At 45.3% G+C, this 21,283-nt stretch overlaps 1 protein-coding gene and 2 gene segments (V, D, J or C); all 3 read right to left on the bottom strand.

Annotated features, from left to right (window-relative positions):
- Window positions 1–5,306: 5,306 nt before the first annotated feature.
- LOC105546657 lies at window positions 5,307–8,304 on the bottom strand. The gene is made up of 3 exons (XM_011989931.1): window positions 8,206–8,304; window positions 7,621–8,064; window positions 5,307–5,515 (listed from the first exon to the last, which is right to left on the bottom strand). The coding sequence occupies exons 1-3, from the start codon at window positions 8,252–8,254 to the stop codon at window positions 5,307–5,309; spliced, it is 702 nt and encodes a 233-aa protein (XP_011845321.1). The 5' UTR covers window positions 8,255–8,304.
- A 5,439-nt stretch (window positions 8,305–13,743) lies between these two features.
- On the bottom strand, window positions 13,744–14,378 carry LOC105546656. The segment is given in 2 exon segments: window positions 13,744–14,180; window positions 14,270–14,378. Coding segments are annotated over 2 exon segments (486 nt in total).
- A 5,063-nt stretch (window positions 14,379–19,441) lies between these two features.
- On the bottom strand, window positions 19,442–20,037 carry LOC105546655. The segment is given in 2 exon segments: window positions 19,442–19,785; window positions 19,910–20,037. Coding segments are annotated over 2 exon segments (393 nt in total).
- Window positions 20,038–21,283: the final 1,246 nt, after the last annotated feature.

The following is a 21,283-nucleotide window of genomic DNA, read 5'->3' as shown; positions in this document are numbered from 1 at the left end:
GTTCCATTCTCCCCATCACTTTCAGGTACACCAATCAAACGTAGATTTGGTCTTTTCTCATAGTCCCATATTTCTTGGAGGCTTTGTTCATTTCTTTTTACTCTTTTTCCTCTAACCTTGTCTTCTCACTCTATTTCATTAATTTGATCTTCAATTATTGATACACTTTCTTCCACTTCATCGAATCAGCTACTGATGCTTGTGCATTCATCACGAAGTTCTTGTGCCATGATTTTCAGCTTCATCAGGTCATTTAAGGTCTTCTTTACATTTTTTATTCTAGCTAACCATTCATCTAATCTTTTTTCAAGGTTTTTAGCTTCCTTGCGATGGGTTCGAACATCTTCCTTTAGCTCAGAAAGTTTGTTATTATCAACCTTCTGAAGCCCACTTCTGTCAGCTTCTGAAAGTCATTCTCCATCCAACTTTGTTCTGTTGCTGGCAAGGACCTGTGATCCTTTGGAGTAGAAGAGGTGCTCTGACTTTTAGAATTTTCAGCTTTTCTTCTCTGGTTTCTCCCCATCTTTTTGGTGTTATCTACCTTTGGTCTTTGATGTTGGTGACCTACAGATAGAATTTTGGTGTAGATGACTTTTTTGTTGATGTTGATGCTATTTCTTTCTGTTTGTTAGTTTTCCTTCTAACAGTCATGTCCCTCAGCTGCAGGTCTGTTGGAGATTGCTGGAGTTCCACTCCAGACACTGTTTGACTGGGTATCACCAGTGGAGGCTGCAGAACAGCAAATATTGCAGAACAGCAAAAATTGCTGCCTGATTCTTCCTCTGGAAGCTTCGTCTCAGAGGGGCGGCTGCTTGTATGAGGTGTCTGTTGGCTCCTACTGGGAGGTGTCTCCCAGTGAGGCTACACAGGGGTCAGGGACCCACTTGAGGAGGCAGTCTGTCCATTCTCAGAGCTCAAATGCCGTGCTGGGAGAACCACTGCTTCTTCAGAGCTGTCAGACAGGGACATTTAAGTCTGCAAAAGTTGTCTGATGCCTTTTGCTCAGCTATGCCCTGCCCATAGAGGTGGAGTCTAAAGTCTGTAGGCCTTGTTGAGCTGCAGTGGGTTCTGCCCAGTTCGTGCTTGCTGGCTGCTTTGTTTACCTACTAAAGCCTCAGCAACGGCGGACACCCTTTCCCAAGCCAGGCTACAGCCTCACAGATGGATCTCAGACTGTCGCTAGCAGAGAGCAAGGCTCCATGGGTATGGGACCTGCTGAACCAGGCACGGAAGAGAGTCACCATGTCTGTTAGTTGCTAAGACCTTGGGAAAAGCACAGTGTTTGGGCAGGAGTGTCCCGTTTTTCCAGGTAGTCTTTCACGGCTTCCCTTGGCTAGGAAAGGGGAATCTCCTAACCCCATGTGCTTCCCAGGTGAGGCGACACCCAGCCCTGCTTCAGATCACCCTCCGTGGGCTGCATCCACTGTCGAACCAGCCCCAGTGAGATGAACTAGGTACTTCACTTGGAAATGCAGAAAGCACCCGATTCTGCGTCAATCATCATGAGAGCTGCAGAACAGAGCTGTTCCTGTTTGGTCATCTTGGAACGCCCTCCATCCTTTTAATCAGAAGTTCATTCCCAAGATAACTAATTCGCTCCCACAATAAGGGCGTTAATCTCTTTCTGAAGGCAGATCCCTCATGACCTAGTCATAACAGTCCCAACTCCCTATACCATTACATTGACAAAGTTCAACATGAGATTTGTAGGGACATGCAAGCATAGCACACACATCTACACCGTGAGTCAGTATTTCTACTCTTAAGTCTATACCAAAAAAAAAAAAAATGTGTATGTCCACAAGAAAAAATTCCACAAGAATGTTCACAACAACTTTATTCCTAATAGTTGAAGACAGGGGTAACATGGATCTCCATCAACAGGAGCGTGGATCAACAACCTGTGGTACATTTATGCAATGGCATATTAATCATAAGAAAGAGTGACCTACTGAAACAACAATATGAATACACTTCAGACATACTAATTTTGTAGGAAAATAACTCAATAAAAATGTTACATGATTCCATTTATATGAAGTTCAAGAATAAACAAAGCTAGTCAATGATGATAAAAATAAAAAAAGTTTTTATCTCTGGGATAGAAATTGATTGGAAAAGAGCATGAGGACACTTTCCTGAGTGATGGAATTTTTTTTTAAAATCATTTCAGTTACTGTTGCACTGGCATATGCATTTGTCAAAATGTACCAGGATGTCCTTCTATTAATATTTGTGTTTTGCTCTGTATTAATTACACCTCAATAAAATGTATTACTAAAAATTAAACTGCTAAATTGCATAAAAGATGGGAGTCATTTACAAATACATGCTTGTATTCTGTACAGCAAGTTTAAAAATGAATCACACAAAAATAAGAAAAAACAGGAACAAACATATCTGTGTAAGATATGGAGAATGTGAGAAGTGCTTGGTGACTGAAATAGGGAACATTGAAATTTGACATAAAAAAAGCACAACTGACGAGTGGGCTGAAAAACAACTGAGGATCAATATCAAGGAAAGCTGTAGATAAACAAAAGCTTTCTAAAGATATCTTCATATGCTGTTAAAATCATTCTGAGATTCATGAGCTGCTATAAATTTCACAGCTTCTGGAATTGGGCATTCATCAGGCTCACCATTGAGCCTTTCATTTTGGCTTCCAACAAATTGGGCAATTGGTGAATTGACTTTTTTCACAGCAAGCAGCCCGCTCCCCACTTTGTGAGTGGGGTCCTGGGTGACCCAGCACTCCCCATTTGGCAGCCTCACAGACAGGGTTGGGCACAGCACAGACACACGGGGTTCCCTGTACGTGGGGTTTGACTCCCTGTGAAGCCCATCTATGGACCCACCAGTCCTGCCGTTATCGGATCCCAACTAAAGAAACCTTGCCTCTAGGTGTCCACTTTACCTATAAGTGCTAAAGAGAGATACAGGCTGGAGAAAAATAAAAGTTTGTTCAATGTTATTCTGTAATATTTTACAAGAAAATCAATTGAGGAGCTCCTGGATTTTAAACCTAGCCAAAGTCATGATAATAACTGAATTCCTTCCTTAGTCTACCCTGAGAGGACTCAAACACTGCTCTATGCCCACAAATACTTACTAGAGACTTATTTATAGTCTCTTTTTGATGATTCTACTAGTCAATTATCTTCAGGTCTAATGGCACAGTTTGGTGCATCTACTAACATTTTCCTACTGTAGTTTGTTAGGTGTTTTAGAACTTGTTCTCAATATTTTTTGTCCTCCAGAGAACATGTGCTTGGTGACCAATGGAATCTAAGCCTAGGTGATGTTTTCAGTATGACTTATAAACTTGTAGAATCCCAGATCACTCAAGCAGGTTAAACTTATTGCCTGGCGAGACCTTCAGGGAAGATAAGGTGCAGCAGAGATGCACTGGGTTCAAGGCACAGCCCACCCCTATATTTCCCCTGTTACTCTAAGGCAGTTGTTCCTCTGCACCTGCCCCTTACACCAAGACTGCCCAGCCAAAATTCATCAACTGTAGATCTCATTAAAGATTAGAGGGACTTCCCACCTCTTGCACAGCTGTAGGTAGTCTAGCAATAACTGAAAACTACTGCAACATCTACATAATATTGGATCCAGGCCCTAATTTTTCTTAACCCTTTCCCTCCTAGGCTGCTCTCCCAGAAGCCCCAGAGTCTTTTAGTTCCCAGTGGCCCACAGTGCCATCTTGTGGTCAATAAGTGAAGTTTCATCATTGTTTCTTCTGCAATGGCCCAAGGAATGCTGGGAAGTGTCTGCAGAGAGAACTGACAGAATATTCCAGAATCGCCATCCCACAGATTTCATGAGCAGCTCCCCTAAACCCTCATCCCAACACTAGTTCTAACCCTGATTATTGCATTGAGTTACCAATCTTAATATCCCACCCTCATTCTGAATAACTCATCACATAGCTCCAGTTATAGCCTAACTTTTTCTCCCTTAAAACTATCTAAAGAAAACCATCTAAAGAAAGAGGAACAGAATGAGAACAATGAAAGAAAATAATATTTGGTTTAAAATAGGAAGAAAACACAGATGTTGAACTATAGAGAGATTTTTTAATCTGAATTACTAAAAATAATCAAAAATGCCCTCGAAAATTGACAATGTTACCCCAAAAGTATAGATCAGCAAAAGATGAAGTCACATGTCTATTAATAAAAAGTAAAATTGAAATATATAAAATGAGACCTCTTACAAGGCAATAAGCAATGGTGGAGGAAGCAGAACCTAATGCACAAAATAAGGATGGACATAAGTAAGACCAGCAAAGTGGCTGCTACAGAAAATGATCAACTTGTGCAATGCACATCCACTGATGTGAGCAGCAAAGAGGGAAGAGATGATTCTGGGAGAGGCAGAGGGGCAGCAGGAGATGAGGACACGCTGGTGCAAAATAGATTCATAAGGAAGCAAATTAGCCAGGGGACTGTGGATTAGAGGACTTTGCTTTCTCCTGTCTCTTGTGACATCTGAACCGGACCATTTTCCTTTCCAACAATTTGCTCCTGCACCCTGAGTTAGAAGCCCCTGGGATTTGCTCCTCCTCAGGTTTCCATGGATGAACTCCCTCTCCCTTCCTGTTGAGCATGGTCTGAAGGAGAGGTCATTTCTCCCTCCCCTTCAATCCCACAGTACTGGGGATTGGCACAGATCTGTCAATTGGCATTGACCTCTCATCGCATGCTCATATGCCCCCTAACTGTGCCTTTTCATTTCCACTAGACAGAAAATTAGATGTGGTCAATGAAACTTAACACCTTTATCATAGGATGCACAAGTGACTGCTACACAAATTATTGTGGTTTTCACTGCCTTGGGTTATATCTGAACAGTAAAAAAAAAACCAATTTCTTAATGTGACTTAACCACAAAAACCTTCCCAAGTCCCAAAAGCAATACAACTACAAGGGATTCCTCTCCTAACTGGTGAGATGGCAAAATAAAACAAACAAACAAAAAACAAAGAAAATTTTGTCAAACATTTTAAAGGAGAGCCAGAATCCCATTCCCTCTTATACAAAAATCATTATATGACCTTTCTCTGCCTAACATACAGGCAGGGCCATTCCCCTGCCCTGCACCTGGCAGGAAAGCCCTGCTGGAGTCTGTGGGGAGCTGGCAAGGAGGAGCCTTGGTGACTCTGCCCCTAGAGCAGAGATCCTCAGGGAACTCTGGACAACTTCCAGGGACTGAGATGGAGAGTGGCCATACTCGGTCTTGGAGAGGAGAATACTTAGGGTGTGATCCTTCTGACTTCTCAGCCTGAAATAAAAGCAGAGTCATTCCTGACTGGGGTGAAGCTGCTTAGTTTCCAGAGCAAAATAGTCCTTGTTCCAGGGTCTGTTGTTGCCACAGAAGAATAGTGGAGCTGTAAGTGGTTCACAACCTAGAGTTGCTGCTTGGCCATCTCTGTTTCCAATGACTCCAGTATCTGAATAGTCCATGCTAAGAAAGAGAACTTGTAAATAATGAACTGGTTCAGCGATACCTTTAGTGATATTCAAAGTACTTGTTATGTTCTGAGCTGGCATGCTTGTAAGAGACACAGAGCTACATAACAAGAGATATTGGAGGTTGAATAGAAATAAGAACAATTGAGGCCCGCTTAGATAATGGCTTCTAGGAGCAAGAGTAGAGGGGAGGTGAATTCTGAGCCCTTTTGGCCCCACAAGACATGGCATGACAGGGACATCAGAAAATACTCCAGTGATGTGCTGCTAAACTGGGTGTCTGTGAAGGTGGGGGCATGGCTGGTAGCATTTGCTAATTTCTGTTGTACCAGCATCCCCACCATGGCAGATTTCAAGCAGCCAACATGGCTTCACTGCTGGGGAGCTGGGAAGAGTATGCCTATTTGGTTCTTCTGAGTCATACAAGCTGGGTCCAGCACATCCCTAGACTCAAGAGCAAATCTTTCAAAGTTCTTCAATGCTTCCTACTCAACACACTAAAAATGAGGCAACATCAACTATAGCACACCTCCTTATTTTCATGATAAGATCAGAGTGTGTGATCTGGGGTCTTGGAATAAACAAAGGGACAGTTGTGCAAAGAAAGGATTTCTGACTCCTCTGAAGCTGTTGAGATCACAGAGCAAAGAGTTAACGCTGGTTAGTTGGAAAGCTGCTAGCCTTTGACTTCAGGTAATTTCAATGAAATGCTTCTCCTGCTTAACTTAAGACAACAGAATGATTTCATCCGAGCAGAAACCCTATTCCTTCCTATCTGATCATTAGTAACATCTACCCTTTGCTCCTCTTGCATGTTCATTCTCAGTATAAATTGGAAGCCCTGCTCGCTTTGTTTCATGTTCTTGCAGCACCGTTTACTACTGTGGACTAAACTGTTCAGCCTCAGTTTGTCCACTGTTAGGACCAGGTGTCTCAGGAGTCATGTGGAGGAAGGTGGCAGCAGTTAGAGAGAAGGTTTAGGAAGACAGGGAATTCCCATCTGTGCCCTGGCCTTACTCAGTCACAGGAGACACAGGGCATCTGAGCAAGGAGTGTTTTCAGGATGGCACAATAAAAAAAATGGGTCCAGAGCATCTCCCCCCTAAAGACCATGATTGTCTGGGGAAAGAAATTTGGTGTCTGTACCACGACAATTTCTGATCAGTGAATTTGGAAGGGCTAGATCAGTGAATTTGGAAGGGCTATGATGCCCCTCCTAGCTATGAAAGACTCAGGGCACCTCTATCATGGCTGCGTCTGGGACACTAAGTTCCAGACTTGGAGAAGTGGTCTGTCACTGAGGACTCTCAGAAAACCATGATCCGTAATCCCATGAGCTCTGACCAGTGCATTCGCTTTCACAGTTACAAACTGCAGCATCACCCACAGACAGGTGGAAGATTCTATTGCAATATAATCACTGTACTTCTATTTATAACAAGTACTATATAACAATATATAATATGAGAAATAAAAAGGAATAGAATCAACATTATAAATGAAACACTTCTTGAGTTAAGGGCCTCAGGCAAATTATTTCAAATCAGATGAGTTGGACAACAATGAAAACACTGAGAGTCTAGAAATTAGATTTCCTGAGGGAATCAAGGTGAACAGACAGCGGTGGTGAATGCATGCTTCTGTTTATCAGGACAGCAGCAGTGGCAAATTGAAACAAAATAAAGGATACGCATGGCTTAAAGTAGGTAGAAGAAATGAAGTCTTACTGTTATCATGATTGTATTTATCAAGTAAGGACCAAAAATTTGCAAAGACCTGTATTTTAAACAGGAAGAGAGGTTTGATATTTTGTTGCAGAAAACTTCCAAGGTGACAGGGATAGAGGCTTCAGAAGAAAGATGTTCCTGGGATGTAGCCTCAGACCTTCCAGATGCCTCAACATACACATGAGAAAAGCATGTTTCCTGCTTTTGACAACCTCAAGTATGTGGGCAGCACCGCAACCTCCAAGACCTATAGAAGATGTATGTCTGCCCTGAAGGCCAAGGCTAAGACACCCACCCCTTGCTTGAAGAAGTGAGCTGGTTCCGAGGACTCCTAGAGTGCAGTGGGCCGTAATTGTTTTCACCACTTACATTTGCAGTCACTGTGTTTCAGGAATGAATCTGTGGTCTCTTTCTACCTAATGGACAGCCGATGTCCAAATCTACTCCTTTCCCATGAAAAATGAGGATGAAAGAGAGGCCTCTGCTAAGGGTCTCTAGTAGCTGCAAGGAGAGAGAAGGACGAGGTTTGTGAACAGGAAGGAGGCGACCGTGCCACGCTGTGGCTAAGCTGCTGGCACAGAGATACACGGCTGCGTCCCCCTGTTCTGTTCGCTGGATCTTCAGAGTGGAGACGGATCCCTCAGGCCTCTCTGCAGAGAAGCGATCACTGGGCAGCCCTGATTTGTCTGGTTGAGCATCATTCTGGAAGTAAGTCAGAAACTCTGGCCCCTGTCCCAGAGTCCGTCGGTACCAATAAAGGGCTACATGACCCGAAATTGGATCACACCTGAGAGCTACATCCTGTCCCCTCTTCGTGACTTTGTACCTCGGGGACTGGGAGACTCCAGCACCTGTGTGATCTGTGGAAGTAGAATTTGGCAACAGAATAAGGAAAACATTTGTTGTCATCACACACACACACACACACACACTCACACACACACACACACACGCCTACACACAGAGAAAAAATGAAACTACTTGGTGTTCTGAGGACTCACCTGTCCCTAGGAAACCCAGGACCACCCAGCAGAGGAGCCTGGTGCCCATGGCAGGGTCAGGCCAGGACGGGGGCGTTACCAGATCAGTGTCACTGTGAGCAGGAGCAGAGGATGACGGACGTCCTTGTCCCCACAGGGCAGTTCCCACAGTGACATCACTTCCTCTCTCAATCCCCAGGACCTCAGGGTCACAGCATTTATATTAGAACGCACTTGGGTGACGCTTTAAATATTTATAACCTCCTTTTTAACATCAATGCATGGCTCATCGCTTTGGACTCCAGAGCTGTCTGGACCTGGAGGCCTCACGCTGCATCTCTGAGTTCATCTTCTCATCCCACAGCCGCTCTTCTGTCTGCTGGGCATGTCCTGTAGGATGCACCAACAGTGCCCCTAACATAGGGCACAAAGGCGTGAACTCATTGTCCTTCCTCCAAGTCAGGGTCCCCTCTGCCATCCCCTTTCATGCCCTAGCCTCCTCCATTCCCCCAGTCACACGTGCCCAACAGGGCTGCCCCATCACATGGGTTCCCTCACAAACTGCCCTCGTGCCTTTCTTCTGGGATCATTTCCCACCTTTGTTAACTGTCATTCAGAAAAGATACTTGGGTGGAAATCACAGAGGTCTTTTTTCATATTCCACTTATAAAAGTTGTTTTTAATCAATGTCATCTTAAAAGAAGGAGAATGACAATTGAGCTAATGGTTATTTTTAACCACTATCTTACTTTCGTTTTCCATCTATTCCTATGGGAAGTATTTCTCTTTTCTTTCTGACTGCTTTCAAAATCTTCTCTTTGTCCCTCAGGTTCTACAATTTCCCTGTGACTTGACTATTTGTCTTACTTGAGATTCTTTTTGATTCTGGAAACTCTGAATTTGGTTCCTTAAACACCTCTAAAGAATTGTCAGCTAACATCTCATAAGTATCACCCCATAACTTTCTACCTATTTTATCTGTTTGGAACTGCAATCATATGCAAGAAAAAATGGGAAATTATGAAAAATATGCATACTATAAGGTATGGGAAATATCCATTTTTTTCTTCCCTGTTCTTAACGTCTTTTGTATTTCACTTTTAATTTTCTGTGCTGCATTCTAGATCACTCCTGCAGATCCATCTTTGACATCACTAAAAATCTCTTTAGGAGGAGCTGATCAACTGTTTGACTTTCCATTTTGTTTTCAGTGATTGTATGAGGCATTTCTAGACATATTATTTGACAATTTTTATGAAAGTTACTTGATGGTTTCAGACATTCTCTTTTTCCTTGTTTCAGTTTCCCCTCGTGTTCATTTAAATGTAGCTCTTCAAACTTTCATATCTCATAATGCCAAAATTTCGAGTCTTCGGGTTTGCACTTCAAAAATTGTTTGTTGGTGTTGACTTTTCCTCATGGCCATCTCCTAATATTCTTCACGTTGGGAATATATTTGTTTAATGGTGGTCTGTGACATTCCAGAGAGGCCTGGACTGAGAGTGAACAACACAAAGAGTCTGTCATGGTTACAGGCATCTCCAGTCTAACTCACAAATGTGTGGGGCCAAGAACTGTCTGCTGCACTCCAGGCTGCCAAATACACCCACAACATAAGTTGGTAGAGTCAAAAATGCTCTCTGGACAGTCCCAATGAAAGATTCCGAATAGAATTCAAATTTTCTAATTCTTTTTAGAAAAACTCTTTTTATAAATAAATCCCATTAAGCCAGGTAGTCATCATGACATTTTCTTCCAAGGGGAAATTACATATATTTATATGTACATATATGTATGAGTGTGTATATATATACACATATATATGCATCTCTGTGTGTGTGCATTTGTATGAATTTGTGTGTGCATACATATACACACACACACATATATACACATATATATTTATTATAAAAATGGCCAAACCTATGGATATGCCTTCTTCTTTCCTTTTTTTTCTGAAACCCAAAACTTATAAAAATAACATAGATATCAGAATTATATTATATTTGTAGACTTGACACTATTTTTTTTTTAGTCAGAGTCTTGCTGTGTTGCCCAGATTGCAGTGCAGTGGCATCATCTTGGCTCACTGCCACCTCCACCTCTGAGGTTCAAGTGATTCTCCTGGCTCAGCCTCCCAAGTAGCTGGGACTACAGGTGCCCACCACCACACCTGGCTAATCTTTTTGTATTTTTAGTAGAGACAGGGTTTCACCATATTGGCCAGGCTGGTCTCGAACTACTGACTTTGTGATCAGCCTGCCTCAGCCTCCCAAAGTGCTGGGATTATAGGCACGAGCCACTGTACCTGGCCTGACTTCAAATTTAAAAGCATAACTTATTTCGAATTGGAAATTCCCATACAAACTGACAAATGAGCTTGAAGAAGTGAATGCTCTTATGCTTGCTCAATAGGAGAACACTAGTCTATAAACCCATAGAAAACCATCTCACGCATAGTGTGACTTACTAACGCTCATCTATTCTGCGCCCAGGACACTGGGAACTTCCACATGAAAAACACTAGGATCTAAAGTTCTGGCATCAAAGATTTCTTTTACCATTGTCCAATTTAAGACACTGATGGAAGAAAAGTACTCAGTTTACCATTTAGGTCCAACTTATACAAAGAAAAATGAATATTCTTTACTCTGAAATCATATGTTCTTCTCTGAGTAAATTAAAAGGTGACATAAATCATGAATTAAGCCTACTGGGCTAGACTGGGCCGGGAGGAGACAGAGCTTTTTTCTGGAAAGGCTAAGCTTCCAGACTTAGTCAATGTGGTGCTGGAAGGAGGCTGGCATGCGAAGATTTTTCCTTGTTGGAAGATGCTGGGATGTGTGATGTCCTAGGGACTCAGCTGATCTGGGAGGAAGGGTGGTCAGGACTGTAATACAAGGGACCAAATGTTGTCAGCAGGATTGTCCCGGGAAATTGTCTTTCAACCATCTGAGACATGTTTTGGGCTCTTTGGCCCTCTCTGCTCTGTCCTGCTTGGGGGCCAGGTCTCTACATGGAGAGAAGGCATCTCTACCACACAGTATTCTCGCCATCTTCACAGAAATGCAGGGCAATTTCTGCAGATCTGAGGATTTCACTTCGGGTTTGCCATCAAATCATTGAGCTGATCAGCTACAAATTCATGAAGCACATTTCTCATACTGCAGAGCTCAAAGGGAGACCAGAGCACTTGCTTCGGTTATAAAAGAACTGGGTCCAGGAAGGCAACAAGACATGAGATTCCCTCCCACTGTCTCCACAGATCACTGCACTCTGACCAGGGGTCTGATGTCCATGCAATTCCATCAGGAGGGAAGCTCAGGAAAGAGATAAAAGAAGGAGGCAGAACCCTGCCTCTAGGTGGAGGGAGACAGTATTAAAAAAAAAAGTTAGTAGCCAGTGTCTGGAACATCTACATACAAATTGTGTCCACATTCACCTGGGCAGCACAGGTGTCCCCCGGAGAGGAGTCCGGGGACTGTGGAAGGTTGAGACAGTTGTGTGATTTGATGCCTTAATCTGGGAGAATCCCTCCTGTGCTGGATTGTGTTAAATCAACTTTGCAAAGGCAAGACAGGAATGCCATTTCTCTTATTCTGGGTTAGAGATGGTCAAAGATACATTTGGTAAAAATTTTTAGATAGATGTAAAACAGGCACTATTATACTTGGCAGGTCATAGTGGTCATAGAGTGAGAGTCAGTGACCAGAGGATACAGAGGCATCCAACAGACCTAGGAAGTCCTATTCTTCTGCACCCTGTGTCCAGTTCATCTTCCCAAATGCTGACCAAGAGCAGCCAGGCTGCCCCCAGTGTTTGGCAGTAAACCTGCAGGGGTGGGCCCCACACAGAGGGAACAGTTTTCCCAAAAACAGATTTCCCTGGACTTTTCCTGTGCTCCCGGCTCAAGGTCCCACTTCATGGCCTGGCATGTTCTGATCCTCCCATGTCCCTGACACTCCAGCCTGTCCTGCCCAGAGCTCCAGGAGCCCTGGCTGCTGACTGGCTCCCTCACCTTCTGACTTCTCTCCTTCAGACCTTCTCTTCCTCAGCTCCTGCCACATATGAAGTCTAATTCTGATCATAAATACATTAAACTGTCCAATTTGTAGTGGCCCTGTTTTATTGATGCAAACCTAATGGAGATTTTCTTACAAGAAGTGGTTTTGAGGAACAACCTTTAAGGATGGGATTCTAGAAGTGGATCTCTGATCCGTCTCGATTTGTTGTGGGGTCTTGTGCTGCAACCACAGGAGGAAGCCTTGACCCAGATGTGGCCACCATGATGGTGATTCCCCATCAATTTCCAAGACCAACCTGGGCTAGCAATCAAACGGGTGAGTTTTCTTGTACTAAATGCTAGATCTCTGCCAGGTTACAGTAGATGTAGCGTGTTCCTGCTATTGGTTCGTCCACCCACTCATCACTCACTCACCCTGTCATTCACTCATCCATTCTCTGTGAAATGGGTCTCCCCACATGCCAGGCACCGATGTTGCTAAATGCAGCAAGCACCGTTTTAGCTCTCATGGGCTTAAAAATTGGGTGGAGAGGCCGGGCGTGGTAGCTCATGCCTATATCCCAGCACTGTGGGAGCCCGAGATGGGCAGATCATGAGACCCAGAGATTAACACCATCCTGGCCAACATGGTGAAACCCCGTCTCTACTAAAAATACAAACAAGAATTAGCTAATTCTGGTGGTGCGTGCCTGTAATCCCAGCTACTCGGGAGGCTGAGGCAGAATTGCTTGAACCAGAGAGTCGGAGGTTGCAGTGAGCTGAGCACACCACTGCACTCTAGCCTGGCAAAAGAGCGAGACTCTGTCTCAAAAAAAAAAAGAAAAAGAAAAAAGGAAAAGAAAGAAAGAAAAGAAATCAAAAGAAATTTTAAAAAATGGGTGGAGCACAAAAATAATCAGACAAGTATCTGAGAAAGCCCAACGGTGCTAAAGGTTAGTAACAGACATCTGATTCTATGAGAGCTTAGGAGAGGAAAGTTGATCTCAGCTGGGAGGGGAGGGAGTGCTTCCCGCAGGAGGGCTGATCATGCTGAGATCTGAAGCACAGGTAGGAGCTGGCCACTAGAGGAAGGAAGGCTCCAGCCCAGGGCAGAGGAAATGGCCGCTGAAGACTCTGTGATTGGAAGGAAGGAGGCACAGAAGAGGGGCTCCCCTCATGGCTGCAGTAGAGAGGGGTGGGGAGGTGAGGGGAGGAAAAATCCAGCAGGGCCATGGAGGATGACTGCCCAGATGGGAAAGGTGGGCTACAGGTGAGACCACGTGAGGGTGGGGGCTGGGAGAAACCCTAGAGAGAGGAAGCAACACGCTCACCAGGGAGAGACTGGAGTCTAGATGGATGTGAAATACAAATCCTGTTTCATCCTGGGGGCCTCGGACTGAGGATGATGAGTACAAAAGTAGGAGCTGGGGAAGCCCCAGTCCCAACCCAAAATCATAGCTCTGAGGAAAGATCAGAGAGAGCAACAAAGGAGACATCTGAGGACCAGTCCAGGCCTGGCTGAGACTGCCTGCAGAGACACCTGACATAGAGCGAGCTCATGCTGTCCGGGCCACTTGGGGTTCCAAGGTTCCTGGTGCAGAAAATTCCGCCCAGGGCATCCCTGAGTTTTGGGTGGGGGAGGAGGGCAGAGCCGCCCTACTTTTATGTGCAGAGAGGAGACGGCCTTGCAGCGTTGGGGAGTAACTGCTGGCACAGAAGTACACAGATGTCTGGGAGGGAGCAGCTGACTCCAGCCTAAGCCGGAAATCCTCTGTGTTTAATCTGGAGACATTGTAGCCACTGGGGACTTCTCCTTTGTCAGTGACACCAGCAGCAGCTGAGTAACGAATCAGCCTCAGCCCCATGCCTGGGTCTTGTCCATACCAGTAACTGGAGTTATGGCTCATATCCTGGGCACACTGCAGTGTCATGCTCTGTCCTGTCTTCAGGACTTGGAATTTTGGGGTCTGAGTGACACCAGCATTCACTGGACCTGCAGAGAAGGACAAAGCTGATGCTGCAGCCCCAATGGGAAGGGGCTGGGCCTTGAAATCCACACAAGGGTCCCTGCCCAGGACCCACCTGCCCACAGGAGAGAAAAGGCCGCACAGCACAGGAGGCCGATGCTCATGGCAGGTGCTGCAGGACGGAGGGGTCTTCTGGGTCTGTGTGTTGATAAAAGGGGAACAGGGCTCTCAAGGCAGTCATTCTGAGACGTCATTCTCCCTGCCTGGGCCCCAGAGCCTTCCTGTCAGGGGAGGCCACGCCTCTTCCCCAGTTGGTCAAATCCAAAATCAATGCACCAGTAAACAGCTGAGAATGAGAAGAACACATTTGTGTGAATTGAAACACGTCTCCAAGATTTTCATGACCTTTTGTAAACAGTTTGAAATTCAATGTTCATTTTATTTCTTCAATGATATAATTAACATTCTGGTGTTAGTTATCTACATAGTGCTGTAGTCTAGAGTCTTAAGGAAGCTCCCCACGTCTTCCTGGTGTTTTTGATTCCTGTGTCCCAAATACACCTTCAAGTATCCTTTTCCAATTTGCCTAATTGACCTTAATCCTGTTTAAAATCCTTTGTCTATATTGGTTTTCTCTGTTGTGAAGTTTCCAAATCCCAGGGGCAGTTTCATCAACATTGGAGGCGTCGTTTTGCTCTGTTTCTTGTCCATTCACTGACAGATGGGACTCCTGAGAAACCCAGCTGAGCACCTTCAGCCACACCCAGGGCTCTTGCTTTCCATGCCTGGGGTGAGACCGCAGCAGGCAGAACCACCTCACGCTGCTGACTGCCCTCTGTGTGTGGATGATGGTGACCACCCAGTGCTGCCCATGATCTGTGGGCACAAAGGTGGCCTGATGCGTGAGGGCGGGCTTTAGGGTGAGGAAGAATGCTCTGTTTTTATTTGCGATGTCATGTTTCGTAGGGAATATCCCTTTGTGCAGGATTCCTGCCATTAATTTAGTAATAAATAATATTTACTAATAAATAAAAAGGAGCTCTAATAACATACCTTGTGATCCCTCCAGGGTTTCACAAGCTTTCCCCTGATGTTTCTCCTTGTCTGTTTTCTGAGCTCATCATCTTCTTCTCGACCCAGCCACACCCTTCCCACAGGTCTCTCTGTCTACTGAACCAAGCAGCAGGGTTTGATTCCTTCTGGCTCCCCTCATTTCCATGGCTGCTTAATTACGGGTGGGGTGGTTTGGGATGGCAGAGGGCAAAACAATATAAAGGGGATTATTCTTCTTAGGACTCTGATTCACACTCAGAACTATATACTTTGTGGTAGAGCGTCACGGTACTCATCGCGTGTGGATCAACAGCCCGCCTTCCTCACCTCTCACCTTGAGAACAAGTTAGAGACTCTTAGAGTAGAAAACACCTTAGAAATAATCTTGTTTCGGCTGGGCGCGGTGGCTCAAGCCTGTAATCCCAGCACTTTGGGAGGCCGAGACGGGCAGATCACGAGGTCAGGAGATCGAGACCATCCTGGCTAACACGGTGAAACCCCGTCTCTACTAAAATACAAAAAAAATTAGCCGGGCGTGGTGGTGGGCGCCTGTAGTCCCAGCTACTTGGGAGGCTGAGGCAGGAGAATGGCGTGAACCCGGGAGGCGGAGCTTGCAGTGAGCTGAGATCTGACCACTGCACTCCAGCCTGGGCAACAGAGCCAGACTCTGTCTCAAAAAAAAAAAAAACAAAAAAAACAAAAAACCAAGAAATAATCTTGTTTCCATTTCCAGGTGTGCTTTGTAAAGTGGACTTGTTAATACTTAACAGAGCTCTGTGTCGTTAATTTTCAAAGAAATTATTCCCTCAGTGTGCATCTGTGCTGAGACCTAAAAAAAACCATTAGGAGAAGGAGAGTAGCATCATAACTTCACAGCTTAGAATCTGATACTACATGTCCTTTGTCTTCGACATTCTGTGGCCACTCTGCCGTGCTCCCAACTGTCACTCCCCACTCAATGTGCTTCCTTCTCTGCTGGTTCAAAGAAAACAAGACCCTCCTAATTTTAGAATGTAGGAACATTGACCAATTTCTGCCCCATGAGAGTCTCTCTTTGAACTCTGAGGTATTTATTAAACAAACGGTGACTCCATTGGCCGGGCCGTTTTTCCCTTCCCCACCAGCCTTCATAAGGTAAAGGAGCCTTATAGATGTTTCCTTAACCTCAAAAATAAATAATCCCACCTTCCAACTACTTACAAAGCAAAACTGACGAAAATCAGATGGGATTCTACTTAACATTGTATTCCTCTACATTTCACGTATAGGAAGTTACCACGTAGTTGCTTCTCCCCCTCCCTCATGTTAACAACAGCTCCTCACAGAGCTCCCTGGCCCAGTGTATCCACATCAGTGTCTCTGCTACATCTTGTGATGGGAATAATTTTCTCAAAGCTCAGATCTTCTGGTTCCAGGCCACTAACTGCTTACCCACTCTGTTACCTCCCCACTGCCCACACCATGATGCTTGTACCTGCAGTGCTGCAGGGTACGCGGACTCTCCTGCCCCCTGGCGACTGATCTGAAGACAACCCCAGATGGTTCTAGACTTCCCCTCCCTCAAATTCCAGTGACCCCTCTGTGAATTCCACTTGGAAGCAAGCCATTTGCCCTTCATGTGGCTCCACCATTTATTAACTCTGAGACCATGGGCAAGGCATTCATTAACCTTCCTGGACTCCAGCCTCATCTAGACTCATCTCTAAAACAAGACTAACATTCCTCTCCATGCTTTATGAGGATTAACTGAGATACTGTGTAGTCTCTCGTAGGTTTGGATAAATGTCTATCCTTTTATCCCTCCCTGTATCCTCATGCAGGAGAAACTGATAGAGCTCTCAAACCTGCTAGGACTAAGAGTGATGGAAAAGCTGGAATCATCAACTGGTTGTTGGGGCAAGGAGAACCTGGAAGCCTAAAGAGGCCATTCAGTCACTTTAGAGAAGATCTGGCAGAATTTAGGAATCAGACCATAGAGCATGAATGTACCTGTCTACCCTCATTGTGCAATATGAAGCAGCAAATAGGAGCAAGTTAGATCTATATTGACCAATCTGGAATAATAGAGACCAAGGTATATTAACAGAAAAGAGTATGCATGTGACTGGTAAAGTGTACAGGTGAAACCATTTTCTGTAGGTGTACTTGGGTAGAAAGGTATGCATGAACACAGAAAAGAGAGATGAAAAGAAGCACACCAGAGTATTAATACTGGTTACCAATGGAAGGTGGGATTGGACGCACATAGACCTGTGTTGTCAATGCTGTCTGCAAATATACAATTTCAAATGAACTTTCCTTTTTGAGAGCAACTGAGGAAGAGGACTTCTGAGGGCAGAGCTGCAGGAGGGGCCTGGAAGAGAAGCTGCACCTACTTACATCATGGTGATGTGCGTTCCTTCATCCAGCTAAGAATGGTCTGAGAGAGAAGCTCAGCACAGGGCAGTGTTTCATATGCACAGAGCTGCTGAGAGCTCTGAGGGCTCCAGCCTGGGAAGTGTTGGGGAGACGCCTATGGGACAATGTCTTCCACTGCCCAGATCACGGTCTCATAGAGACAAGTCCACCTATATCTTCTGTGTGTAGAGGAAGGTGGCTGTGGGGTGAAGGCTGGTGCAGGAGGGCACAGAGGTCTGGGAGAGGCTGTCCAACATCAAAGCCACATATTTGGCTTTGAGAGAAAGTCACAGACATTAAGGGATTTCTCTATAGTGCGTGCTGGCACGAATCAGCTGTGCACCAGCTTCGGCTCCTATTAACACCTGCACATGTATTCATAGACAGCAGTCTCAGGCATCTCCATGTCACTTCGTGTCCTGCCTTTGTTGTCTGGTATCTTGGGATCAGGTTGTTCCAGCAACTGTGAAGTGTATGATAGAAGGAAGTTGCGTGCCCAAGGAAGTACCCCAATAATGTAAACCTGAGGTCAAGGCTTAGACTAGGATGTGGTGAGCCAAGGAAAAGGCTTTAGGGGACTCACTTGCCCCCAGGAAACAAAAGGCCACACCACTGAGGAGTCTGGTAGCCATGGTAGGGCCAGGGAAAAAGGGGCAGATTGTGGGGAGTTTTTAAAGTTTGTGTGTTGGGGACATAATACCTGGATGTCAGTAGAGTCACTGGTGATGCCACTGCCCCTGCCAGCCAGTAACTCTGCCCTCTGCCTGCTATTCCTCCCTTGACCTGCTGCAACCTTCAACCTACAGTACAGCCATAAACCTTCACCCATGTGGACTCTGCTCCTGGCTGTCTTTCTTCCAGCAGACAACAGCCTGACAACGTTTGTAATCATTTGTCCTCCACCTGCCTCTCCACTGTCGGCTCATGGTGTCCATTTTGGGATCTTTTTGACAAGCTGTTGCTTCTTCACTGAACATATGTCCTTCCCTCCCATTCCTAGGTCTCTATGTTATTTCTTACATGAGATATATTTCAGGTACATTTATTCTTAATGGTGAAAAGCCAAACTTAAATTTCACTAGAACAAATTAAGAAAAATATGTTTAGACATTTATATGAGAAAGGAGTTTTTGTCTACACACAAAAAAAATTGTTTTTAGTTTTTGTTGCATTAAATTAAACTTTTGTGCATCAAAAAACACCATAAAAATGAAAATATAAACTACAGACTGGGAAAGTACAGAAGGAATGCATATAAATGATTAAAAAAATAGTGTGAAATGCAACATTCCTCAAAGTTGCTAACGAAGAAGGCTTAGTAATGACCCCAGAAGACATCTGAGCCTCTACTGCAACCTGTTGGTCACTAGAAGGCAGTGTGAGGGCTCTGACTTACTGACCAGGACAGAGAAGGTGATGATGGAACAGGGGGGTAGGTGGAAAATGTATGGACTAGTTTGTTTCCCACTTCTGATGCTTATAAGCCCAGAGACACTGGCGAAAATGACTCAATGTCCCTGAGCCTCCCATCTGCAAAGAAAGAATAAGAATGTTTGATGTGCAAGATTGTGGAAAACCTTTAAGCTATGTAGCATATACAAAAATCTGGCACACATCTGGGGCTCAGCAGTCACTCCTCCACTGAAGTTACCCAGTAAATAACAAGCTGCAAGAAGATGCAGCAGAGAAGCAGGCGCACTCAGGGCACAGGAACCTCGGACTCTGTTGGTTGGGAGAGCTCTGCGCTCAGTAGGACACAAGACATGCCTTCCAAACAACTAAAAGCTTCCCTTTAATGAGTGAAACCTGGGTGGGGCCTGCAGCTCTCAAGTCAAAGCTAAGGCAGGAAGTTTACGTACAGAATGTCAGTGACTCTACCAGGCTGTGCCAAGCTGCTGGCACAGAGATACAGGGCTGAGTCCCCCATCTCCGAGGCATTCACATTCAGCTCAGAGCTATAGTTAGGGAACTGGCGACCTGAGAATCTGTGAGGGAAGGTTCCTCTGTCTCTCTGTTCTTCCTCATCATACCAAAGGATGAACTGGAGGCCCTGACCCAGGGCCTGTTGGTACCAGTACACACTGGTGTGCCCAGAGATAGGAGAGCATCTCAGAGTTACTTGCTGTCCTCTCGTTTTGATCAGGTGTGTGGGACTTTGGGTGACTCCAGCGTCCACTGGGCCTGTGGGAAAAGCAGAGGGAGGATGAGCTCAGGAGACAGTCTGGAGGCCCTCCCCAAGGTAAAGTGGAGGACACAGGGGTGGGAAAGCTGAGAATGGGGCTGCTGTCCTGTGCACAGGACTCACCTGCTCCCAGGAGACAAAGCAGCGCCCAGCAGAGGAGCCCGGGGCCCATGGCACAGTGGGGCAGGCAGCACTGCACCTGACGCAGGGCTTGGTCCTCCTGGGGAAGAGCTGAGTGAGTTCTGCACCTTGATTTTCCTGATGGGAGGGGCATCCTGTGATGTCACTGTCCTGTGTCCTCCCCACGCAGCTTCCTTAGGTCTAGTGCTCCATGGACCCTGTACTCTCTACCTGTCCTGCAGAGGTGGAGGGATGGGTGAAGGCAGAAGCTCCTGCGATGATACAGTTGCTCCTCTGCCTACACTGCCCCATCGCCCTCTCACCCTCCTCCCACCTAGTGCTGTGGTGCTCCATGCTGGAGCACACACACCTACCCATCAGGGGAGGGTGAGGAGCCTGTGAGTAAACCTCAGGTTCCAGCTCTTCCTGGCTGTCCTCGCAACATCTTTCTGATGCTAGATTCACACCAATGTTTCTTATTATATTTTCCTGTCCCAGGCAACATTCCCAGCCTCTTTCCTGAGTGGCCAGTGGTGCAGAGTCCCCAATATTAGGTCCGTCTGATCAGATCCAAAGCAGACCTGGGTTGTCTGTAAATTATCAAGACTACAGATTCCCCAGAAATTATTCTAGGACCTTATCAGCTCACAGCACAGATGTAGCCAGCTTGGGACTCAGCACCCTCAATGCCATCCTATATGTAGGGCTCTGGACAGTTTATTAATCCCTCCAGATCCACCCTGCCTTCAGAAGCTGACCCCAGTGTATCATGTTAACTGTCTCCCCTTTTCTCTAACTCCAGAGTGAGTTTGGCTTATGGGGGACAGGATAGCAGAGGTTAGGTAGTGTCACCATCTGTGCTGCTTTGCAAAATCTATTCCCTTGGCTCCCTTCTTGCTGGGTTAAATTTCCTGGTGCCTGAGAGTAGTCACACAGTAGCCTGAATGCTTAGCTGCTTAGATATTTCCTTCAGCAGATATTCTAGCTAAAGGCTCATAATTTTTATATTCCATAAAGTCCTAGAACAGGACATAATTTTGCGAAGGTTTTTGCTACTTACAACAAGGATGGCATTTACGTCAATTTCCAATACCTCGTCCCTCATTTCCCCCTGAGCCTTCACCAGAATTGCCCTTAATGCTCGGTATCAGCAATCTAGCCTTTTGCTAGTCTGCTTCTCTGAATTATTCCAACCTCTATCCATTACCCAGTTCCCATTAGCCAAAGCTGCTTCTACATTTTCAGGTACTTGTTATAGCAATAGCCTCACTCTCAGCACCATGTTTTATTTCGATTTCTTTCCTCCTGCTGTTATCCAAGGCAGAAGGAAGGATAAGCAAGCACCCAAGACAGAGAAAATGATGGAATTCATCCCTT

The sequence above is a fragment of the Mandrillus leucophaeus genome, unplaced genomic scaffold, assembly GCF_000951045.1.
Source record: "Mandrillus leucophaeus isolate KB7577 unplaced genomic scaffold, Mleu.le_1.0 Scaffold365, whole genome shotgun sequence".
NCBI lineage: Eukaryota > Metazoa > Chordata > Mammalia > Primates > Cercopithecidae > Mandrillus > Mandrillus leucophaeus.
This window is presented reverse-complemented; position numbering and strand designations above follow the sequence as displayed.

Coding starts and splice junctions, on each gene's coding strand:
- LOC105546657 (XM_011989931.1), bottom strand. CDS start 8,254: ATGGGCACCAGGCTCCTCTGCTGGGTGGTCCTGGGTTTCCTAGGGACA. Junction 8,065..8,205: donor CCTGGGTTTCCTAGGGACAG/GTGAGTCCTCAG, acceptor CTACTTCCACAG/ATCACACAGGTGCTGGAGTC. Junction 5,516..7,620: donor GGACATCGGCTGTCCATTAG/GTAGAAAGAGAC, acceptor ATATCACTAAAG/GTATCGCTGAACCAGTTCAT.